Here is an 18,280-nt window from a genome sequence, read left to right as displayed (position 1 = left end):
AAAGCTTTTTTCTACCTGCTGTTTTTTCTTTGCATAGGCTTCATTAAGAACACAGAGAAACTGAGCTATGGAAAGGAGCATATGTATAAGCTGACTGTGACCGCCTACGACTGTGGAAAGAACCGTGCCTCCGAGGACGTGCTGGTCAAGATCAGTGTCAAACCTACCTGCAAACCCAGCTGGCAAGGTATCAAAGCCCTCCTTCACACTGTAACTTGCCAACCATCGCTGGTGAGGTGTGTCTTTGTTGAACAAAAGCAATCCACCAACGCAGAGTCCAAACAGGCTACTATTATCAAAAAGATTATTTGACTGCTTTAAGCCATAAGGCCTTTTATCATGTTTGAAATACTCCAAGTACTTCTTAAAGAGTAATCAGCATTGACAGGCACTGTGTGGACTGCTTACTTGTTATCGGTGCTGCACTGAAGGACATCTTTTCATTCTCTCTTTCTTCCTCTTTCAGGCTTTAATAAGAGGATTGAATATGAACCTGGCACAGGCAGCCTGGCCCTGTTCCCCAGCGTGCACTTGGAGACCTGTGATGAGCCCATCACCTCCATCCGGGCCAGTGTTGAACTGGAAACCAACCATATTGGGAAGGGCTGCGACCGGGACACGTACTCTGAGAAGTCACTGCACAAACTGTGCGGTAAGTAGCTGCTCAGGAAACATTGTTGTTAGCTGGAATGCAAGGGCCCAGTATAACTGCCTTTGTCCTTGTTGACTGTTGTTGGGTTTTTTTTAGGAGCCAGCTCTGGTACAGTGGAGCTCCTTCCTGCACCGAGCAGCTCTGCCAACTGGACGGTAGGACTTCCCACAGATAACGGACATGACAGCGACCAGGTCTTTGAGTTCAATGGTACCCAGGCCATAAAGGTGCCTGATGGCATGGTGAGCACCAGCCTGAAGGAACCCTTCACCATCTCTGTGTGGATGAGACATGGCCCTGGGGCCCATGAGAAGGAGACCATACTCTGCAACTCTGACAAGACAGGTAATAAACCTGGGAAAGAGTAAAATCATTTAAAAGTTGGTGGTTCAATTCCCGACTCCTTGCATTCACAAATAAAATCATTCAAAGGTTTGGGGGTCAATTGGAAATGTCCTTGTCTTGTTTCTTGTGTAATTTTTCTTTTCTAGAAATGCATTGTCTTGAGTTATATGTCAATATTAGAGCACCACGATCCCCACAGTAAAGGGAACCACAACCAGAAAGGATCCACACCAACACCAATAACATCAATACAAGGAACTCAGTATATATACAGAATATGTATGATGGATGTCTAGGGTGGAATGAAAACAAATATATGACAAGAAATGGTCTGTTCCTCCTTCCTGGAGCACTTTGTTGATCAGTCTCTGGCTGAATGTGCCCCCCTGTCCAGCCAGCACACTGTGTAGTGGGTGGGAGGGATTGTCCAGAATTGAGAGGAGTTTGGACAGCATCCTTCTCACAGCTTCAAGGACCTGAACCTCCTCATTAAGTACATCCAGCTCTAAGCGTTTTTGTACTCGGATACAATCTTCACCTCCTACCCCTGTATAGAGAGAGGGGTGACAGGACTCCCAGCTTTCCTGAAGTCCACCACTAGTTCCTTTGTTTTACTGATGTTGACTTGAAGATGGTTGAGCCCACAGTAGTCAACAAAACAAACAAAAAACAAACTTGAGTTGGAGATAGGGTTGTTTTTGAAATATCTACATAGGTGAACTGAGGGCCATGATCGATCTAATTTAGAGGAAAGTTGACGATTTCAATAACACTTTAATTTGAATGTGTAATTTAACATTTCTATGTGACCCCAAACTGTAGTGTATGTAAATATACATGCAAGTTAAAGTACCACAAATTACTGATTGGGCTTTTGGACAATAACGCTGAAGCAGGACAAAAAATACTGTACCATAACGTTGTTTTAACGATTGTTAAGACCAAACATGGACTCTATGTAAAATTTCATCACCCTTTATTGTGGTGAAATACCTGGTGGAGTCTAAACTTACATTTCTTTGTTTTTCATACTAATTAATCCAGATATATACCCCATATGGTGTCTGGAAATATGCTTTTAATTAAAAAAACATTTTCACTTCAGTCTATAATTACCGTTTCTGCTCAGCTGGCTGACTAACCCATGGAAACGCACTTCTTCTTTGTTACGTCTGCTGAGTGCTTGCTGACCTCTCCATTTTTGTCACTAGTTGTAAATTTTACTTGCAGTCACAAGCTCCTCGAGCTTATTGACTGTAAAGTCTGTGCCATGAACAGTGAGGGGGGGGGGCAGTTCATCAGCTCTTGTCTTAGGCTTATATAAGTAGGATTACATCAGAATGTCTGCACCCTGAATAGGAAGCTCCCATACCCGTGATCTCAGCACCGTTTGTGACCTCCATTCTTGATACCAGTGTACAGTTAATTCTGCTTTAGCAGTGTCTTTAGTTTCACCAGAGGCCCGGATTTTACTGTAGTCACGATTAAAGCACATGACATCATAATATCGATGTTTGTTAGATATTGAGTTAAATCTAAAAATACTAAAAATACACATAGAAACCACTGTAAATCTTTGAATCTTTTAAGGATTAACAACCAGCTACAGCTGCATTTGCAAGTTAGATAACAATATGTTTAATATTAGTTGCAGGCAAGATTTTCTCTGTATTACTGAGTGATTATACTAATACAGTAACTACAGTACTAATACATATACTTATACTAATACAGTTGATTAAAGAAATCATTAATATTCCCAGTTACACATGTAGTGGTTCTAACCTGATCCAACTCTCTTCTGCAGAGATGAACAGACACCACTACTCGCTCTACGTTCACAACTGTAGGCTGATCCTCCTCCTCCGCCAGGATCCATCAGAGGCTGAGAACTACAAACCAGCAGAGTTTCACTGGAAATTCGACCAGGTCAGCTGCTTCTCTCACCAAACCTGGTTCAAGTTTAGAGCCTGCATCAGGATTTCATTGCAGTGTGTGGGTGTAACATTGACAGACTGGATTTCAGCTTTTCATTCCCTCGGTTGCCTTCTCACCAGGTGTGTGACAAAGAATGGCATCATTATGTGCTTAATGTGGAGTTCCCTACCGTGTCTCTGTTTGTGGACGGGACCGCCTTTGAGCCCTTCCTGGTTACAGAGGACTACCCACTGCACGCCTCCAAGATTGAAACTCAGCTCACTATTGGTGCCTGCTGGCAAGGTACAGTCTTAATGCATAATTAATAAAATTATAACTAATTAAACAACGGGTACTCTGCTTCTGTAACAATTAGCTTTTTTTGATAATTACTACACAAATCTGTGATGCCACCTGATAATCTATTCTTTCTTGTGATTGGAGCTTGTGTAAAATATGACGTGCATGTTATTTCATAGTTAGCTGGTGCAGTATTAACTCTCTCTTGTGATGTGATCTTCTATGCAGCATCCGAATCTCTCCTGCAGATCCTCAACCTTTCTTCTTGTCTCTCCCTGCTCTCTTGTTTCTGCCCTTTACAGAAAACTCAGGACATGACAATGACACTGAGACAGTCTCTGAGCCCACCTCAGGTTGCTCAAGCCTTACCGTACTCCTCAGATATGTCCATGTGTCCAGAATGCCCCCCGCCCCATGCATACTCATACCATTTTGACTAGAATGATTCTTATACATTCTAGATGCAGAAAGATTTATTTTTCATAACTCTTTGCAGCATGGTGCAGTATGAATGAGACTGGTGTGGTTTTAATGCTGGCTGATTTTCTTTTTTTTTTTTTTTGTCATCCTCCATTTGTACACCATTCTCACTGCACATACACGAGCAGAAGAGACATATGATAAAGTATGTCATTCAGTATGAGTACGGAAGTCTGTCCTGGCTGCAGAATTGTGGCAGTGCAGGCGCGTCTTTCAGAACATGACCTTGGTGTCTGAAGCAGTAGCCTATCAATATCGGATATCAAAGCTCTAGTCCACACACACTGACACACACACACACACACACACACACACATCACTGGACTGTGTGACCTTGAGATGTGGAGGTCTACATTTGTCTCTTTTTCTGCAGTGGTGCAGACACAGTCATTTCAATTCTGATCTGGCAGGATTGGTGCCCCTCCCACAACAAGACTGATACACTTTGAAGTATCGATGCTCCACATATATAATAATCTGCATTGTGAACATCTTGCTGTTTTCAAAATGGTTCTATTATTTAGTGAAAATAAAGGGATGAAGGAGGATTTAATTCATCATCATAGATAATCATTTCTTTAAGTTTCCTTTTATTTTGTCTTAATATCATCTTTTTCCACAGTAGGGCAGTGGTTCACCCTGTTAATGCAGATGTTGCATGTGTCTAAGGCGTCTATAAGCTCATCCTTCATTTTTCTGTCTCGTTGTCTGGGCCTCAGGCCATATACTAACTTGCATGAACTCCATTCACGCCAGCTTTGCACATTAAGACGGCATGCTTGAATTGCCAGCCCAGAAAAGGTGAAGTCCGTGCAAAGTCCACTTGACTAACTACTTTCTGTGTGTTTTAGGCGGAAGCGCTCGAATGGCTCAGTTTTTCCGGGGGAACCTTGCAGGGCTGATGATCCGCTCTGGCAAGCTGGAGAATAAGAAGGTGATCGACTGTTTGTACACCTGCAAGGAAGGCCTGGATGTGCAGCTGCCTGAGGAGGTAGCTTCAGCTGTCAAGGTAAGGATGAGAAAGTTTGGAGAGACACAAATCTATTAAAGAAAACGATTTAATTTAGTGCTTACCAGCGTCAAGGCGCTACTCTCAACTCTTTTTATAAGTCGCAATGTGTGAATCTAGATCAGTTCAGTCAAGAATGATTTGAGCAGTTACTTGAAGCGTAAAGTAGAGAAAAATCAGAAACGCTTCCAACCCCAAAATTTCTAACCACTGCTCTCAGTGAAAAAATAGTTTTACAAAATAGGCTGAAGTTAACATACTGTGTATCAGCTCAATATGGAGTTTAAATAAATGTGCTTTTTATGTCGTGCATGTTAAATAAAACTAGCTCGGCCCTTGTTTTAATAATTGCAAACAGTCTTGCATCAAATCACATAGACTATCATCTAATTTTCTTCTCTCAGGTGGAGTTCAACCCCAACCAGTCTTCCCTGACAGTGGAGGGTGATGATGTTGATGCCTTTGACAAGGTCATGCAACACATCTCGTACTTGAACTCCCGCCAGTTCCCAACCCCTGGCATCAGGCACCTTCGCATCTCCACCACCGTCAAGTAAGTAGCAGAAGCCAAAAATACTTCAGCACTTGTTATGATCTCTTATGTCGTGTCACTTCATCTGTCAGTCAGCAGCAGTCTGGCATGTTCTTGCTGCCTAATAGAGATTCAGAGAGGCTTAGAAGTAAGATAGAGGTCAAGATCGTACCTGATTTCCATAAGAAAGAGATGTGTTGTTGAAGAATGGAAGAGCTGTTGTCCTATTCTTTTTGATATAGATTTTTAAAACAATAAAGTATTCTCAACGGTACGTTTGCAGGTGATGTATAAAGAGAATGGATTTAAACTCTTTTTTTTGTGTGTGGTAACATGTAGAGTGGTACAAATTAGGTTTTAACCCCTGCATTTCTATATTTCCTTTGCTTTACACTACACAACTGTTATTCCAGTCCAGATCAATTTAATATGTTCACTTTAGTTTATGTTTGTTAGGAACAGAGCATCTCAGTGTTACGTCTATCACATCATCCTGCATCAACTGATCATATGTTCAATTATGAAACCAGAACAAATTCAAGATGCTACTTTTGTCTTAAAGAGCAGAACCTGTCACCTCATCTGGCTGTTAAATCGCCTTAAATCTTCCCGCAGATGCTTCAACGAGGAGTCCTGTGTAACAGTGCCAGATGCTGAAGGTTACGTGATGGTGTTGCAGCCCGAAGAGCCCAAAATCAGCCTGAGCGGCATTGACCACTTTGCCCGTAGCGCAGCCGAATTCGAGAGCCAGGAAGGTGTGACACTGTTCCCCGAGCTACGAATCGTGAGCACAATCACCCGCGAAGTGGAGGCCGACACAGAGTCCGAAGCTGCAGAGGGAGCGGACGATGACCCCACAGGTAAGAGAAATGCAAATGGGACACTTAAGTTACCCCTGATAATGTTAAAGAGAACTTGTAGAAATGGTTTTGGCAGCGAATCTTGTCTTGTTCAGCCTGCTGATCCTCTGAGTTACATACACTGACTATAACATAGCCACATATGGACCGAGTTAGGGTTAGTGTGTGTTCAGTGTCATACAGAATGATGCTTCATGCAGTATTTTGAATTAACATAAACAAAGATACGATGAATGTACAGTTGCTATCGGTGTACATGTGCAGTAAGTGGTGAGGATTATGAAGGATTGGACAGACACACTGAGAGGGAGGGAGAGACAAAAGAGATAAGTTGTTTGCTACTTTTCGAGGGGTCATTTGACCAGCCGTGCCATCTGTTAGTCTTGTACATGAGCTGGGAAGAGCAGAGACAATAGACATGCAACGAGGTTGACACAGATACAGGCAGATAGGATGTCCTGTGGTGAGCAGCAGACCATATGGGACAAAAGAGCTTACAGAGATCTGGGCTATTACCTGTATTAACCTGGCCCACCTTACACAGCCACCAAACAAGAGATGCCACAGTAGATGATAAAGGATCATAGAACAGGAGCTTCCACAAAGTCCAAAGGTGCCAACTGAATTAGCAAATTATTAAAATACTGTAAAATTAAAATAGAAACAATTATAATTGTTTCCGAAAATGTACACAATGAACTGTGTGAAGTGCAATTAAACATTTTGGTATATAAATATTGTGTTTTTCTTTTCATTCTCACACACAAAATATAATTACAGGCACAGTGAACAAATACATTTTAATAGAATGAAAAGTCCTTAGTTTAAATCTCTCTTTCTCTGTTGTTCTTTCAGTCCAAGAGACGGTGGTGTCAGAGGAGATCATGCACAACCTGGACACATGTGAAGTGACTGTAGTGGGAGATGAGCTGGATGGAGAGCATGAGAGCCTGGAGGTGGACATGTCCCAGCTACAGCAGCGTGGCCTGGAGATGAGCTCCTCTAACCTGGGCCTCGTCATCACTGGTACAAATCCCAGAGCTGTCCAAATTGGCATTCAGCCCTGGTTGCTAGAAATGTGGCAGTGGATTGATAGCTTCACACAATGACTTTAAATGTTGAGAAATAAAGAAATAAAAATATAATTTTATTATTTTTATTTAATTCATTTTAATTAAATTTTATGAATTCAGTAAATTATAGTGATTTGAGGACATTTACATATACTGGACCCACTGTCTGTGTATTTATAAATCTTGATCAAATTTCTTTTTGACTTTGTGTCTTCCAGGTGTCAACACTATGGCCAACTATGAGCAGGTCCTGCACCTTGTCCGTTACAAGAACTGGCACACTGAGGCTCTCTTTGACAGGAAATTCAAACTGGTCTGCTCTGAACTCAACGGTCGCTACATCAGCAACGACTTCAAGGTCGAGGTATGACCGACCATTTGTCAGTTACATCGCGTAAGAGTGACGCATTCGCAACACAGGGCTACAAGTCATGCCCCTCTGTTATTGAAGCATATTTGTGTCCCCTCATAAGACTACTATCTAAAATAGTCTTAGTAGCTTTTATAATAGTCTTGTTTATGTTTTCTATGTTCTTTAGGTGAATGTGATCCACACAGCCAATCCTGTGGAGCATGCAAACAATGCCATGGTGCAGCCAAACTTCATTAACCCAGTCCACCATGCTTCTGTGGATCTGTCTGGTCACAACCTGGTCAACGCTCACCAGGCTTCAGGTACTGAAATGTGGAAGCCTTACATATGAAATGCTAAACTCTTCTTTTCTTTGCCCTTTTTAAATTAATTTTAGAGGCCGAGACTGTGTCAACAACATTGAATGTTATTTGTGTAATGGACAGTAGTTCATCCATTCATTCATGCTACCTCCCTGTGCCTGGCACCTTATTTCCTAGCAGGAGAGTGTTCTTATTGACTATAGTTTATAGTATAGAAACTAACTAACCAAGCTGATTCTGGTGTATCACTGACCCTTTCACATGCATCACGTGGATTTAAATTTGCTAATTGTTACCTATATGCAGTGGAAAAGAGCACAGAGTATAACCTACTGTAGCAGCATCATTCTGGTGGGACTAAACTAAAATGTATCATTAATGTGCAATTTTTACCATGATGAAATCACGTGCAAAAAACAGAAGAATGCATCCGTCAGCCTCCCCGAGCTTGACATCTTGGCGCCGCCTGTGCCAAACGTCATAATCAAATAAGTAATCTGCTTAATTGTTTTCCTGTTGGAAATCTATCTGGTATGGCAAGCCTTGGTGCAGATGGATTACAGTCTTGTTAACCAGAAGTAGGACGCACATGAAACACTGTTTTTTAATGGCTCAAGTTTAGGGATTACTCCTGAGTGCTGTCTGTGACATCTGTACAGGCGGTGCTCTGAGCACAACCTTTTATTTCCTTGTCTCCGTAATCTTCTAGGCTGTCAAGCTCACTAAGCCCGCCACCTCATAAGAGGAGCGTTTTCCTGCTAATATGTGGTAAAGTGGAGCAGGATGGCATGAGATGGGCAAACCCATTTAATGGAAGACACATAACTACACAATATGGAACTAAAGTCCCTAAAATATCCTCTGACAAATGTGGAAACTTCTCCCCATATGTACCTGCAGTGGGGATTTTTGTACGCTAAAGTGTCCAAACTGAACATATTTTTCATCTAATGTGGTTTTTTTTTTTTTTGTATTTGTGTTTCCGTCCCTGCAGTGGTTCCCAGCGCTGCCACAATTGTCATTGTGGTATGTGTGAGCTTCCTGGTGTTTATGATTATCCTCGGTGTGTTCCGCATCCGAGCGGCACACCAGCGCACCATGAGAGACCAGGAGAATGGCAAAGAGAACGAGATGGACTGGGATGACTCAGCCCTCACTATCACCGTCAATCCAATGGAGGTAAAAAAAAAAAAAAAAGTCTTTTGTGGTGATTAGCTGATGAAAAGCTGTTTCTCTTCTCAACAAAATGTGGTCGGGTTCCAGCCTAGACAGGTTTTTAACCGGCTAATTCCCTCTGGTAGATGTTGTGACTGTGCCCTAGTTTTATCCAACATTTATGATTTCCAGTTCTGCGGGGATGTGAAAGACGCCTTGTTGTACATAACTGCAGAGTTTCAACATTTAAAAGGAACATATTTGGATTATTTTTATTCAACCAACTAATGTCTTTTAGATTTAAAGCATTTTTGGTGCAGCTGCATTATTTTTGTCTTTTTTAATAATTATTATTATTTTGTGAGCTTGCAACTAATTTGATTTGCAGTATATTTTGACATTTAGTTGATAGCTAGTCACAATGATGCAGCAGCTGTATGTACAGCGGTCTGTCATAGCACAAACCACAGAATTCAGTTGCAAAAGAGCATCACATCCCAAGTGAGTAACATGTTTGTATACATTTGTTTTTAATTCAATTATTGTGTGGGACATGAACACACTTTCAACTTCAGTAAATGATGAATGGTAACTTGAGAAGGGAAATGCAAAGCATCCAGAAAAGCTGACTTCTGAGATCTTTTGTTTCTTTGGTCTTTTGGTATCATCAGAACCAGTTAGTTGAGTGTGTTGTGCACAGTTCACTAACATGTTGTTACATGATGTTTAAGGTGGAAATCCCAGAGTTTTTGGTTCAGAAAAAGTGAGATCAATCAACTCTGACAAAGCCTTTAGTAGTGGGGCTCAGAGTATATAATTTACTGTGGTAATAATAAAAAGCAGAGGCAACATTTAACCCGGTGGATTTAGTAATACACTCTCATCCAAAGGGGTTGGACCAGTTTTGATATTTTTGTGTAGACTGAAGACATTTGGGTTTGACATGCAAAGGTTAATAGGAGTCAAAAAAATCTGTTTCAGTCTCCTCTTTAGCAGGTAAATGGATTTTCTATAGGGTTTAATTCTGGAGGTTGACTTGAACAGTCTACAACCTTCTACTTTTTGCCTCTGATACACCTCTTTGTTGTTTTGGCAGTGTGTGTCGTGTCATTATCTTGCTGCATGATGAATGATCTCCCAATCGGTTTGGTTGCATCTGTTTTTAAAGTGGCGGACAAAATGTTACAGCAGAGATGATTTTGCTGCAGCCATCATGTGTTGCATCACCAATGAACATTAATGAGCCTGTCCCAGAAGAATCCATGCAGCCCAAGTCTGATGCACACATGCACTGTGTTTCACAGATGACCTTGCATGTTTGGGGTCATGAGCAGATCCTTTCCTTCTTTAAACATTAGCCTTTTCGTCACTTGGGTAAAGTTCATCTTTGTCTCATCATCAAAATGTCCCAGAATTCCTCAGGGCTCATTTGGGCTGAGCTCTCACAATGTTTCTGTGGTCAGCTGCTGTTGTCTTAATCAGTCTTCCTGTTTGATGACTGTTACTTAGGACACCTGTGGTTTCTTTTCTCATCGATTTTCTATCTTCTCTCAGCTTCACAATTGCTTGTTTCACACCCATAGACAGCTCTCTGGTTTCCATGGTGGTTACACCTCTTAACTATAAATGCAGTCAGAACAGGCAAAACCCAAATCTGAAACTGAACGTAGGCATTCAGTGATATTTATTATTGTATAATCAGTTTTACGCAGGTTTTAAACCCACCTGTCAGTCACACGTTCCAATACTTTTGCTCACATGGAAAATGGATGGGTTCCAACAAAAGATCAACTTATGTATCAGATCCAGATGTAAACACCAGCTGAAACCTTTTGTCTTATATTCATCTTTTGATGTCAAACCGAAATGCTTTCAGTCCACAGCAGAAAAAAAGGAACAGGCCTCACTGTTCCAATACTATTTGCACATTATGTGTAAAATTACAGCGTTAGTGAAAGAGTCTGAGTTAAGAGTACAGAGAAAACAGTGAGTTAATAGTTTTCTTCAGTGTAGTCCACTTATCAGATGTCCTTAGCAGAAACTGAAGTGCAACTGATAATTATCTACACTCAGTTATTAAACATATTTATTCATCTGTAAACTGATGGGGACAAATTGCTATTAGTAGCACAAAAAGAAATTAACACATGAATACATTTATTTTATAGACCTTTGATTGTAAAATAATGACTCTGGTGATTTGCAGTTCAAAAGCGGGTGTAACATTTTCTCAGTTTAAACATCTTTAAATTCATCATCTAATGACTCAGTTTCAATGTGTTGTACATTTATTAATAGAAAGTAAAACACTTGCACTTCCAAATTCCAGTCTTTGCCAGTCTTTTCAGCTGCACAAGCGGATTTAAACCTTCATCTTCATACATCAAATTCACATATCTTTAGTATAATCTGTAAGCCTGTTTCTATCAGTACCTGCAAGTGAGCAGGTTAAGTTCACGGAGTATGCTGCCGTGAAGTTCAAGTGATCTCGGTTTCTGAAACTGAAAACACGTAGTCTCCCTCAAATCAGGGTTAAACAACTCTGGGTTTTCACTTAACCTTGGGAATGTATTATTTATTATTATTATCCTTATTGGCTATTTCTACTGAAATCAGGATTCGTATTTTTGTAATTTACTGCTTTAATAACAGCAGTAAAAGCTAAACTAAAAGCACTAATACTGCTTTTAATATTAGGTCTAGCACTGTCTGCTGTCCCTGGTAAATGAACTAGTTACGTAGTGACTGTCCATAACCACCTTCCCTCTTTCTCCCTTTGTCTCCAACACAGACGTACGAGGACCAGCACAGCAGTGAAGAGGAGGAGGAAGAGGAAGAGGAGAGCGAGGATGGAGAGGAGGAAGATGACATCACGAGCGCTGAGTCAGAGAGCAGCGAAGACGAGGAGGGCGGAGAGCCGGAGGACCAGCAGGGGGCCAGCAGACAGCAGCAGCTGGAGTGGGACGACTCCACCCTTACTTACTAAAACAACACACACACACACACACACACACACACACACACACACATTAGCCAACACACACTTGACACAAGCTCTTGCGCTCACATCACCAGCTCACTCAGATCCTCATACCCACTGCTTCACACACACTCCCCCACGATAGTTTCATGTTCAAGGAGCCATGATGTAAAAAAAAATAAATAAAAAAAAAAAAAAATTGCAAAGACAGATGAAAATTCCCTTCAGCTTATATATGGTCAAAGTTTTCCTATTGTTATCTTAGTGGTGGTACTCAGTGTAGTGTAGTCATCACCGGATTGCTGATTTTTACTGTTTTTTAAATTTTATTTATTATATTTTAATTCCCAGGAAAACTTGGCCTACATTTGATTTGAACTGTGTGAGGAAGCCAACCCTGCACTTTGTTTTCTCTGACATGAGGCTTTCAAATGGAGAATATTTTTTTTCCAAATGTTCTATTTCTGCTTGACGCTTTTAGATTTGTTTGCCGCTAAACTCACATATAGCTTTGACTTGAGTTCTCTTGACTTGTAGTCCACAGTAAAACAAAATGCTTTTAACAAGTAGACTGTATTTCCTTTTTATTTTCTTTCTTTTAGTGCATGAGGATATTTGAGAAGTCATGTGTAGAGAAATAAATTGCTTTTTAAAGATTTTGTAAATACATAAAAAAAAAACAACAACATGTAATTAGTCAGTGTGTTCGTGAAGGCCTACTCAACAGGGTCCAATATCTAAAAATGACGCAGTACGTAATGTAGAATATTTGTGTCACAGAGCCTCTAGCATGTTGCTAAATTTCTGCAAAAGCTGTTCCATCAAGCTTGTATAAAAATGTCCGCTTCATGATGAGAAACCCAGGACTGTTAAGCGAAGGTTTCCATGACAAGCTGGTATCCATTTTGTCTTTTCTTTGGGTTTTTTTTTTTTTTCTTTCAGGGTGAAAAAATTTTTTTTTCTTCTTCTTCTTTCTCTTAGGCAGGACTGGTTGATAGTTTTAGCTTCATGTGTGCTTTGCTTGCACAGGTGACAACGATCTATTCCAGGCATCCAGTGTATTTCATTCCCAGTAGATCTCACTGTTGTACAGAAGGGATTTTTTTCTTTTTGTTCAGAGAAACGTTAATGTACAAATTGACAATTTGTGCGTATCGATACAAACACCAGGCCAGCGGGTACTGCAGTCCTGTTGATCTTGAAATATGGGTCCTAATATTTCTGCCAACTTGTTTGGACAGGTAGAGAGATTACTGCAGCAGCTTTAAAAAGCCTTTTAAGTGTATCCCAGTCCTGCTGTGTTGACAGACGTAGGAAGGAAAAAAACTCTTCAAACTACTGAAAGAACAGATTTTATGACAGACAGAGCTTTAGTGGAGTCTGGTTTGAAAAGTGCAGTTGCTAACATTGTTTTCAGGTAAAGTGAAATGAACATACTTTTCAGGATTGCATTGTTGCAACTCTATGCTCCATGGTACAGTTATTTAACCTGAAATAATACATATATATATGTATTTTTAAACTGGTTCCTTACAATAGGAAAACACTTTAAAATGAATAATCTTCTCCTTATTTGAATCTTAAAAATGTTTCTTTTTTTTTTTTTTGCATTAGACCACTACATTATATTGTACATGGTACTGTAGAGTTGTTCAAAGACATTTGTTTACATTGGTAAACTTGTTTCCTTCTGGTATTACTGTAAAACTGTTACGATTCATTGGGAAAATGTGTCCAAGCCCTGTCTTCTCTCAGACATTGTTGCCCATCACTGTTGTATATATCTTTCCAAACAGAATCAAATGTACCTTCACACTTAACTATTTAGTGTTTGTCTTGTGTTGTTGGGTACCTAGTAAAACGTAACTTGCATTAATGAAAGCAGATCAAATTCTGGGCACAGCAGTGCACAAAATGTGGCATTATCTGGACTAGAAATGAGTCGTCTTTGGCGTGCATCTATTTTCAGAGGCCAAAAATCAAGTTAATTGCTCTTTAGGAGACGGATCCTGGCTTACTTTCTTAGGTTCAGGCTGTTTTATGATATGTAGTCTGTGGTGGAAATGTAGGGAACAGTCTCCCCTTCATGATGACTTGGACTTGGACTGAAAAAGGGGGCCATGTCTGAGCCGGCTGAGATGGGAGTGCCTTTTGCCGATCATAGTGCAAACAGCAGGACTAACGAAACGCATCTTTTATTTGTGGCTTTTTGTCTTTTTTTTTTTTTTTTTTTTTTGTCTTTTTAATTTGACTTTGTTTAATGCTAGTTTTCCTACAGCGCTGGGGATTACATCTTCTTACAGTTTGTTGTAACTATAGTCCACTGCTAGTTTTATTAAAAGTGACAAATGTTTTACATAGATGTCATGTGTCCATGTTGATGTGTAGAGGAAGTAGATTCATATTGTATCTTCTATAGATATTGTACTAAATCATATTGACAGAATCCACTTTTAAAAAGATGTACAGTACATAATAATGAAATTGCTTTGGCAGCGTAGATGGGTATACTGTTAACTGACCTACTCGTGTATAGTGAAGGTAATTTTGAACAGTGTCCTATTGCCTGAGTTGTCGAGAAATGATTTTGAGGGCAGCATGAAGTTCACAAGAGTATAAGCCTGTCAGCTCTGAAATTCTCACCATTTCAATATGTCAAACACTCAATGTCCACAGTTCATCTACAGCTACAGTACGATACAGTGGGCCACTGACTTGTGCACACTGACTCTGAGGTCAAGTCTCCACAGCGACTACACCATCTCAAGTTTTCTGGGTTATATACTTTCTGTTCATCTCCTTAGTTAAGTGTCTTTTGGTTGAATTGAATGTCACTGCCTAACAAGCTGAAATGCAGCCATACTGTAATAACACTAAGATATAAGGGGAATTTACTTCGCATGAACCACAAATTTATGTACGTTCCATGTGGGGTTGTGAGACTGGAGTGAGAAAGGAGATGTGATACACTACTGATTCTCAGATTGTCTGTTTCACAAGTCCACAACACTCCAGATATATATATATATAGTTTTCTTTTAAAAATTTGCTCAAAATGGAAGGTCGCGGTGTTTCCAGAATAGTTGGATGCTTCCTTTGTGCTTGTTGGAGCTGCTCTCACTTTTCTACCAATTGAAAGGCAAATTGTAGTGAAGTTGATGCTTGCTCGTAAACAAAATAAAGGATGATAAGATGGGGTATCACTTCTGTCTCATGTTGTTTTATTATCAGTTGCTGCTCACACTGATAGCATTACCAGTATAAAGATAGTGTAGTGCTCATGATACATCCCCTGTGTTTTTAAATCTTGAGCATTAGTGTCCTCTGGTGGTGGAAATAAAATTCTTTGAAGCCCCCTAACATTTTATAAGTAAAACCAGTAAAAAAAGAAGAAAAAGCTTTTCCCATATACTCTATTTTTTTAATCACACATTCAAGGTTGAACATCAATTTAAACTGATGCTGTAAACATTGGTTGAAACGATTTACAACAAGTCGCATGTGAAGCTGCATTACAATTCAGTATTGGACTTGATTACTGCACTAAAATAAATTACTATACAGAAGTTGGACAAAATAATAGAAACAGCTGACGATAAAGGAAAAAAAAAAACTGAACCTAACAAATTGTAGTTAGTGTGTATCCTCAAATGCATGAATTCATATCCTCTTACATCATTTAAAATATGTCAGTCAGGTATATAACTAGCAACTGAAGAGATGCATAGTCTTGGAGCCATCATCATCATCATCTTACACTTTGAACAACTATGAACACTAAACACTTTGTCTGGTTCTGTGGAGTGACCTCATGTTTCTTAAATTTTAACAATGACTATTCATCAAACTGAAGTAGCCTCATGACATGGCTACTGCAACCATCACACAAACCTTCATAAGAGATGGCAGCAAATCCATTAAGTGGATTCTTCTCACATTGCAACCAAACTGGTTAGAAATTGATGATACTAAATTCGCCCTAATTTTAAATGTGGAAATGGAAATGTGGTTTCCATATGTGTGTCATTTAGTCACTTCGGGACATCCTGTGGCATTCCTGTTATTTTGTCCAAATCTCTGTACACACGCACATTTTAGTTAAAATCTTGAACATTTGAATCACACATACAAGAAATCAACACATTAAAAATACCACAGTTTTTTTTTTTTGTTTGTTTTAGGACGGACATGTCAATCTAGTAAGAAATACAGCATCATCACAACAGCGTTTTTTTTAAGAACGGCCTCCACATTCACACGCGTCTTTGAATTAAACAAAGCACCTGCTCGTACCTATAATACAACTGTAAACTTATCTGGACAAATAAAAGACATTTACAAAAGTTGAGGGTTATAAAACAATACTGTTAAAAAGTGTTATCTACAGCAACACAGAAAAGTGCACTGATTATTTACAGAATCACTGACCAGCTGGCACACAGTTAAAAATGATGAGTTAAAATGATCATTTTGTAGAATTACTATGCCTTGGTTTTCACACCAGAGCTAGCCAAAGCCATAATTTTGTCTTCTGACCCTGAAAAAGAGGAAAGAATAAGATAAACGTGGGTGTTCGTCCAGTAATTTGTGTAATTAAACAGTCCTATGAAATCACAGGTTTATTCTCACCTAGGTTTGCAGTCACTTTTTCAAACTGGCTCAGAGTAGCTGTTGCATTTTCAGTTAGAAAAACCTCATCCTCTGTAGTGAGCTGTCAGACCAACCAGAATGATGTGCAATTTATTTAAGATTAGTTTGGACAACTAGAACATGTTGGAATGGGTTAAAAAGAACAGAGCAGTGATACTGAAGTGACTAAAATAGCAGCTGTAAGAGTCTGTGTGGACACAAGACACTGAATCATCCATGGAAAAACATCTATGTCGTGAGCATTCCTCACCTTCTCTCCCAGTTTTCTCAGAGCCGTGAGAATTTCCAGTTTCTGCTGCGTGTACAAATCCCGTGACAGTTTCCCCACCATGACATCTCGATCCATCTGGACAGATTATCACACACCGTTCGAATTGTTAGGCCAAGCAATCCACTATTAAATGCTAAATGATTAAGTAGTTCAATTTTAAAAATAAATAAATAATCATGTATTTGACATTGCAGTCCAAACCTCTGCTAGTCTGGTTCTCAACTGTCCCGGCTGCTTCTTAGCAAAAAGTCGGATCACCTCCGGGGTTTTAAATGCCTGGCTGATGGCGGCCTGGATTGCCTGATGAGTACAGAGACATCAGAAGAAAATATATGACTGTTTATACCCTATTGCCTTTTGTTAGGTCTTCTGTAAGCTGCAAGCTCCTAATACACAGTAGTTACACGTATCCATTAATTGTCCGTACCAGCTGCATTCCACTGAGTTCATCCACAAGTGTCATGTCCCCTGTCATGATCTTCTTCAGAGAGTCATTGAATTCACTCAGCTGTTCCAAGGTTTCCTTTTTTGTCTCCTCATACTCTTCCTCGTCCAGTTCATCTCTAGAATAAAAACGTGTGTAAGATATATAAAAAGGAGAAAATACCGGATAATAAACGATTATAACCTAACAGCATAATAGTTTTTATAAGATTTTCTAGCATAAATTGGATTATAAGTTGTCATATTTAAGATGCTGAAGTGTCCTGAATGAATTTTGACCTGTGGATTTGATTGATTTCTCTATACTACACCTGCATTCCTCCAGGTCCTGAAGCTGCTGCATCAGTCTGTCCAGTTGTTCTTCCATATTTTTCCTCAGTTTTCCAGTTTCTGATTTACCACGAGAAGCCATTCTTTGTTAAACGGGTTTTCCAAACCTACGGAGAAACTAAACACAGAATAACACAAGCCAGATATTTGTCTCGCTGGTATTTTTGTCCAAGTAACGTAGCTTATCCCAAACACGTAACGTAAATGCAGCATGCTATCTGTAGACTGATGTTTTGAACAGCGTTGTTGGAGCTATCCTTGCAATCTGAACAGTGAGTTAGATACCACTTATATCAAAAGGTAAAATAATCTGGGTTTAGAGCACAGGCTGTATACTGTAAAGCTAACAGGTATAGTTGTTTGGGGTTAACGTTAGGTAGCTGGCTAGCTAGCTAGCATGCTAAAAGAAAACATCTTACCAGAACTCTCTTTGTTAGCAGATGTAACTAAAACGGTCTTGCGATGCGTTTAGCAGTTTAGTAAGTATGCCGTAACATCACATGGACAGGTATATGTGTATCCCACGAACTGGAATTACTTTTAAACACTGTTACAAAATATTTGTGTTTGTCGAGTCATGTATGGTTTTGGTGATTGTGGTCGTGAA

The 18,280-nt window shown here is 39.7% G+C and overlaps 2 protein-coding genes across 6 annotated transcripts in view; one reads left to right on the top strand and one right to left on the bottom strand.

Annotated features, from left to right (window-relative positions):
• The window catches only part of clstn1 (calsyntenin 1), a 32,603-nt gene extending 18,661 nt beyond the window's left edge, over positions 1-13,942 (top strand). For 2 of the 4 annotated variants that reach the window (XM_026368699.1, XM_026368696.1), the window contains 14 exons: positions 38-187; positions 467-652; positions 749-997; positions 2,805-2,926; positions 3,055-3,217; positions 3,517-3,567; positions 4,546-4,703; positions 5,108-5,256; positions 5,851-6,095; positions 6,951-7,121; positions 7,387-7,532; positions 7,708-7,843; positions 8,838-9,022; positions 11,790-13,942. In XM_026368699.1, coding sequence (XP_026224484.1) covers positions 38-187; positions 467-652; positions 749-997; positions 2,805-2,926; positions 3,055-3,217; positions 3,517-3,567; positions 4,546-4,703; positions 5,108-5,256; positions 5,851-6,095; positions 6,951-7,121; positions 7,387-7,532; positions 7,708-7,843; positions 8,838-9,022; positions 11,790-11,984 — 2,306 coding nt within the window. In that variant the 3' untranslated portion in view covers positions 11,985-13,942. The remainder of the gene's footprint in view (positions 1-37; positions 188-466; positions 653-748; positions 998-2,804; positions 2,927-3,054; positions 3,218-3,516; positions 3,568-4,545; positions 4,704-5,107; positions 5,257-5,850; positions 6,096-6,950; positions 7,122-7,386; positions 7,533-7,707; positions 7,844-8,837; positions 9,023-11,789) is intronic. The other 2 variants (XM_026368701.1, XM_026368700.1) reach the window with 1 other exon arrangement.
• A 1,443-nt stretch (positions 13,943-15,385) lies between these two features.
• On the bottom strand, positions 15,386-18,275 carry lzic (leucine zipper and CTNNBIP1 domain containing). 2 transcript variants are annotated; one of them, XM_026368446.2, is made up of 7 exons: positions 18,093-18,275; positions 17,655-17,780; positions 17,327-17,462; positions 17,101-17,199; positions 16,879-16,974; positions 16,608-16,689; positions 15,386-16,515 (listed from the first exon to the last, which is right to left on the bottom strand). In XM_026368446.2, the coding sequence occupies exons 2-7, from the start codon at positions 17,753-17,755 to the stop codon at positions 16,460-16,462; spliced, it is 570 nt and encodes a 189-aa protein (XP_026224231.1). In that variant the 5' UTR covers positions 17,756-17,780; positions 18,093-18,275; the 3' UTR covers positions 15,386-16,459. The 2 variants fall into 2 exon arrangements, with proteins under 2 accessions (XP_026224231.1, XP_026224229.1); XM_026368444.1 differs by having other exon boundaries at positions 17,655-17,791; positions 18,093-18,274.
• Between the last annotated feature and the right edge of the window lie 5 nt (positions 18,276-18,280).

Source organism: Anabas testudineus, chromosome 7 (assembly GCF_900324465.2).
Source record: "Anabas testudineus chromosome 7, fAnaTes1.2, whole genome shotgun sequence".
Lineage (NCBI taxonomy): Eukaryota > Metazoa > Chordata > Actinopteri > Anabantiformes > Anabantidae > Anabas > Anabas testudineus.
The sequence above is the reverse complement of the archived record's forward strand: the minus strand, read 5'-3'. Positions and strand labels throughout refer to the sequence as shown.

Excerpts from the sequence above, each read along its gene's own strand:
- lzic (XM_026368446.2), bottom strand. The coding sequence starts at position 17,755 with ATGGCTTCTCGTGGTAAATCAGAAACTGGAAAACTGAGGAAAAATATG. Across the intron at positions 17,200-17,326 it reads AACTCAGTGGAATGCAGCTG|GCAATCCAGGCCGCCATCAG; the intron begins GTACGGACAATT and ends TGTACTCATCAG. Across the intron at positions 16,690-16,878 it reads TGAGAAAACTGGGAGAGAAG|CTCACTACAGAGGATGAGGT; the intron begins GTGAGGAATGCT and ends TTGGTCTGACAG.